The sequence below is a fragment of the Lissotriton helveticus genome, chromosome 1_1, assembly GCF_964261635.1.
Source record: "Lissotriton helveticus chromosome 1_1, aLisHel1.1, whole genome shotgun sequence".
Lineage (NCBI taxonomy): Eukaryota > Metazoa > Chordata > Amphibia > Caudata > Salamandridae > Lissotriton > Lissotriton helveticus.
The window spans coordinates 1,137,650,873-1,137,656,872 of record NC_136057.1 but is presented as its reverse complement, the minus strand read 5'-3'; the positions used below and the strand labels follow the sequence as shown (position 1 = coordinate 1,137,656,872).

At 41.5% G+C, this 6,000-nt stretch overlaps 1 protein-coding gene across 1 annotated transcript in view; it reads right to left on the bottom strand.

Annotated features, from left to right (window-relative positions):
• Nucleotides 1–1,113: 1,113 nt before the first annotated feature.
• The window catches only part of MGAT4C (MGAT4 family member C), a 1,165,419-nt gene continuing 1,160,532 nt past the window's right edge, over nt 1,114–6,000 (bottom strand). The window contains exon 10 of the mRNA XM_078656572.1: nt 1,114–2,995. Within this exon, the coding sequence (XP_078512698.1) occupies nt 1,839–2,995 (1,157 nt within the window). The 3' untranslated portion in view covers nt 1,114–1,838. The remainder of the gene's footprint in view (nt 2,996–6,000) is intronic.

The window sequence follows — 6,000 nt, the reverse complement described above, 5'->3', positions numbered from 1 at the left end:
AATATTGCCTTTCTGCATAACACCGTTCAATTAAAAACAGATCAACGGAAGGAAAAGCTATTCCTTTTTTATCGTTTACATTACAGCTGCAATGATACTTGGTGACCTGCCTTTCATTTTGGCGGTTGTCTCTGTCAGAAGGCATTATGACTTCATAACTGTTGTGCAATACGTTTTTACAGTTTTGCAGCTCTGTTATTTCTGTTTTACAGGTGTCTGGCTTGATATGTCACCAATCAAATGTAACAAGGAAATTTGAAGCAGGGTTTGATACTGGGATTGCAGGCTTCCATGTATTACATATGTATGCAGATACGTAGAGTGTAATATGAAATGTATTGTTCTATCTGTTTAGTGAGAGGATAGAGTTTGGTATATAAATTACTCATGTGAGCCACGCTTTTGTGTTGCAGGCACGTACTCGATAATGGTCTTAACAGACATGTCAGCCATCCAATATTCGGTGCCTAATGTAGATGGGCAGGCCTGTGTACAGATGGCAGTAAAAACCTAAAGAGATGTCACACCTGTCATACCAATCACTTTGAAAAAAGAATCCGTGCACGCCAGGCACTCTTTCAAGTCTGACACGGTCAGCACATAAACGAATGACTGCAACAATGTGAATGGATAGATTTTTAAACGAAAAGGCTACTGAAGAAAAATATATATATAATACAGCTCCTTGGAGGTATTCATACTACATAGCTGAGACTAGTGACATCAACCTATAACAATAAATGTCGGACACCATTTCAAGAGTAATAATTCACAAACGAGCGAAGAGATCCCCGGTAGCTTCCTTCGTATATAAAAAGAAGTTACTTATATGGCGCTTGTATTGAGTTCGCCATAAATGTGTTGTGAATGGAGACAATGTGTGCTTTGTCAAACAAATACAGATTTTTAGAAATAAACCCATGGACACATTGATGTGTGATGAATCTGAAAATGGCAGTTCTGTAACACATTATTTATACGAATAAATAATGAATGGTTGGTGGGCTAATCAGAAGTCAGTCTTTTTTTTATACAATAAGTTCATTTGTGCCACAAGGTAATACTAAAAACATTACACTTCAACAGCTACCGACTGAGTAAGACTAGAGCATATTGGGAGTCTGTGCTTTCTTTTTATTTCAAGACAGATATAAACCTCTACCATTTAAATTAAGTAATACAGAGTTCCTCGAACATCGTGATGACATATCAGAAACATAACATCTGATGCTAGAAAACTAAATCCCTCTACAGGGCTACAGGTAGATAAGACGGATTCATCTAACTTGAAAATATGTACTTTCATTCAAAACGAGGAAAGCGGTTGGAAATGCGGCCTCGCTCATTGCTTCAAAGCTCCGTTGTTGTCCTTCTGTTTCCGCATGACAGCAAGGGAGGGTTCGAAAATTGTGCAAGAAAGGAGGGGCAAAAACGGGGACATCACACTTTATGCCCCTTAAGTAGAATGCGACCAGTGTATGTTTGACATATAATGTGCCTACTTCGTTTAATGGGGCTGGAGAAAATAAATAACCTATCCACTGAATTACAGGTAATAAAAGCAATTATCAGTCTGAATCAGTGGGCTTTTTTTGCATTTCTTATAAAAGTCGACACCTTCCAACAAACACGATTTGTATATTGCCTGGTGAAACTACACTGTAGTAAAAAAATGATTCGCCTTGTAATCATTTCGTGGGTGGCTTTATCAATAGCCAGCTCCAGTGATGAGTAGTTGATGCTCTTTGCAGAAGGTAATCCCTTGGGGAGTTACACCTGTTGGTAACACAACAACATTCTCCCAGCAGGAAGTAAGTTCAGGATCTGTGACCCCATTCCTACTGATTGGGTGCCTGAGTAGTCCAAATGCTGATGCTTCTTATAATGAGCCACTCCTTTTGGCTTTTGGTTACAAGTATTCTCATGCAGTCAATATCAAACAAAACTTTGCGATCAACATCAAATATTTCAAAGTTACCATTTTTAAAGTCACCCAACCTGAGGTAAGTGGTACATTGTTTCCCTTTTTTATTCCCTACGACCCTTTCCCCAACTTCTAATGTTCCGTGGTGCAGTATGTCATTCTGCCGGTCTTCGGTGCCAGTAGTGACTTTGATTTTGCTTATCTTAATGGGTTTTTCAAACACAATCTGGTAGAAATCTCCAGAGGAAGGGGATTTACCCCAAAAGTACTCGTCTATACTGCTGTATGCCCTACTAGCCTCATAGTTTTCAAATACATTCATGTTGGTTTTCAGAGTTGCTGATGGGTTATCTGGGATATCAAAAGAGTCTTCTTCAAAGTCATCATCTTTTAGCTTGTTCTCTGCTCCTTTATAGGAAGAGTAGTAGCCCATGTGTTGGAAGAGCGATGGTTTAAAGCGTATAACATCCTTTTGGGCTAGCAAACCTCGGAAATGAATCAGAAGCCAATCACAAGGCATTTCCTGGTAAAACATCAGCAGAAAATGGGCAAGGCGGGGCAAGTCGTGGGAATGGTAGAGTTTTCCAATGTAGCCCAACTTGGAAAACTCCAGAGTCACCCAGTTCGACCCTTCACGGGAAGTTATTACTTTTTTAATCGCAGTCAAGAAGTTTCTAGAGCAGCGGACATCGTCCTCCAGCATGACATAGTAGTCTGAGAGATTTGCACAGAAGTTCAAGAGGAAAGCGTAATCCACATTTTGCTTGGAACGGAACTTCACTCGGTCCTCTGGGTCATTGTAGTTTCTCTTCAAGCCATTAAGTACAGGGTAGAACTCCTCAGGTGCGTGGATTACTAGCAGTCGGCCAGCAATGATGTGATGGGAAAATTTCCGTGAAATATCTTGGACTATGTTCTCACACCAGGAAAAGTCATATTCTGCTAAGTGTACGACCACTACAATTTCCTTAAGTTCCTCGTAACTGGACTGTTCAAATATTGACTTAATGGTTTCCAGGAGATAGTTTCCTTTTTTCCTTTTCACTGATGACAGTCCGATCGTTAGATATTCTGGAAAAAATGCATAAAAATTAGAACTTTAAGACTTAATGTTTGCATACAATTGGCAAATTACATAATTGCATAACATTTTCAGGATATTCTGCACTGTAATGCAAAGGGACTATAAGTCATGGACGTTCCCATACCTCGTAAACACCTTCAGCAATTCATCAAGTTACCACAAGAGACACTATGCATAAATAGTTTGCGTGTGTCAGCAAAATGTCTCATTGGAATGAAGAATTAGTGGAATTAATAGAACCAAACGATACCACGCTGACCCAATAACCCGGTTTTAGTTTCAACTAAGCTTTGTCAGCCAGGAGCCAGCCAAACATAAACACCTCTCGAATTTGTATACTTATGGCTACCGATTTTGCTATGATTGTCAAGTGCAATTCCCTGTGGTATGGCATTGCGACAGATTGACTGGTGTGTGAATGATTGTGTTGAAAGTTTTTCTTTCTATTGTACACACTTCACAGAATGATTACTTCTCACATTTTTTACTCGACTTAACAGTTGAAGGACATTGATTAGGGACAGAATGTGTTCTTATTGCAAAGTTACTGATGGGTACATGCACCTAGTTCGTTGACTTATATAAAACTGCTTGAATGTTTCCAACTTTAAGGACAGCGGTCCACAGGTTCTCTTCATTTGTACTGCTCCCTCTGATGTTATAAAACTACTCCACAGATCGAAATTAATTCACACACACTAATCATAGGTGGTTTGCTGTTTCAGAAAGAAAAACCTGACAGGAACTCATTGTTTTAATAGATGTTGTTGTAATACTTTAATCGATATAAAAGATATCATAAAAGTGTATACATTCCGATTTCACAATTTTAAAAAACATTAAACCGTACATTCTGTAGAATGAAATTCAACAACAATAAAGTAAAAAAATATGTATATGATAAAAAGGAACAATAAAAAATTTGTATAAAAAGGCTAAAAGAAGAAGAAAAGACAGAGAAAGACAATGCTTCATAGAATAGGTCTATACAGAGGCTTCATCATGCTTTTCTGGCTAAAAGCTTCAACCGTGTTAGCCATGCACTTCCCAAATATTTTGCAACCCCACAAACCACAGTGAGAGAGGTAGTATCAGTTCTTAAAATTCGTAAAACTACCTGATAATTCCTTGAGCCCAAGTTTAAGCAAATAGGTTTTAGCCATTTGCTTCTCGCATCTCTGTAAGCTGGGTATGCAAAAAGGAAATGTGCAATAGACTCTGTTGTGACTGTACATCCAGGACATAAGAATACTGTGGCTGTTGGCTCTCGCCTCGTCCAGCCTGCAATTAAATCACTAAGTGGGAGGGTTCCAATTCTCAGTTTCATGTATAGTGACCTGTCCCTGGGTGTCTGAATGAAGTCTAGATAGGGTTCCAATTTCCGAGCCGGCTTATGTTCCAGAAACCGCTCGGTGAGGACACCCTTATTCGGACTCCTCATCAGCTCCAACTCAACCCATTCCCAATATGCTTTTTTTAGGTCTTGTTTCGAAGGCGGGGTCTGGCTAACCCATGCTTCCACAAGCCTTTGTCCATTACCAACCGCCTGAGGTTGGAAATCCATTTAATCTTGTGACCTGAATCCATTTCAATGAGTTAATTGAGAGCAGCAGCATAGTTAGCCAGTTCGGGAGTCGTTCTTACCGGTGCCCAGAATAATAAAGGGCGAAGGCGAACGATATCCTTGATGGAGCGTTTACCTAAATCGTGGTAAAGAGGTTTCAATGGGGTGGAAGGAGGAAGCGAGACCAAGCCTCTGAAAAACTTGTTCTCCGAACTTAGAAGGTCGGCAGAATTCTCGAATCCCCATAATTCTGACCCATAAAGGGCCAAGGATAGCGCTTTCCCATCATATACCACAAGAGCCGGAGCAACAGGGGCGTTTTCCTCTCAAGATTGCCCCGGACACCCGCTTATGGTTTAGGAGCATCTTAGCCATATGCGAAGTCCACTTCATTGAATTAGTAAACCGGATACCAAAATAGTCGAAAGCTTCGACCAATGCTAGTGGGGTACCATTCAAAGAAATATTATTTCGAAACCGCTTCGACAGGGATATGGTCATTAACTTAGTTTTATTTGTATTGATGGATAATCCCCGGGCGTCGCAGAACTGGCTAAATCTAACTAGTTGTTTTTGGAGGCCGCTTGGACCCTTTGATATCAGGAGGGTGTCGTCAGCATAGAGGAGTGTGGGAGTTTTCTCTCCAGCCAGAGTAGTGGCATCAGATGGATCCTCTTTTAAATGGTCGACCACCCCATTCACAAAGAGAGAAAACAGCGTTGGGGCTAAAACGCAACCCTGGCGTACCCCCATATTCACTTCTATCCTTTCAGTTAGCTGACCCTGTCCGCCCCACCTGATCCTGGCATAGTTACCCCCATGCAATTGTTTAATACAATCAAGGATCAAGGGGGGGAATACCCAAGTCGCACAGGACCTGCCATAGCTTTTCTCGAGGGACCAAGTCAAAAGCTGTTTTCAGGTCCATAAATGCCAGATATAAGCTTCCTTTCCCTAGAACCACAATTTTCCAATGGATCATACAAAACCTGAACACTTGGTCCATCGTACCCACCCTCTGTCTGAAGCCAGCCTGAAAATGCGAGAGGATATTTCCATCCTCCATCCAGGACCTTATCCTCGATAGGAGGACCCTGCCAACCACCTTCTGAATCACGTCGATCAGACTGATCGGCCTGTAGTTCGCAGGGTCCTACCTATCCCCCTTTTTGTATATTGGTACCACTTCGGCTCCCCTCCAAGATTCGGGGACTGCATGGCCTCTGGCGATAAAATTCATCAACAGCGAGATGAAGTGCGCCCAGGGCTTCGGGTCGAGCAGGAGAAGGTCACCGGGTAGGCCATCTGGACCCGCCGCCTTTTCCGGAGCTATACTCTCTATTGCCCTTACTACCTCCTGAATCTCGAAGGGTTCTAATGCTGTAAAAGCCCCTGATATGGATGAATAGGACTCGCTCTGTAGGGGCG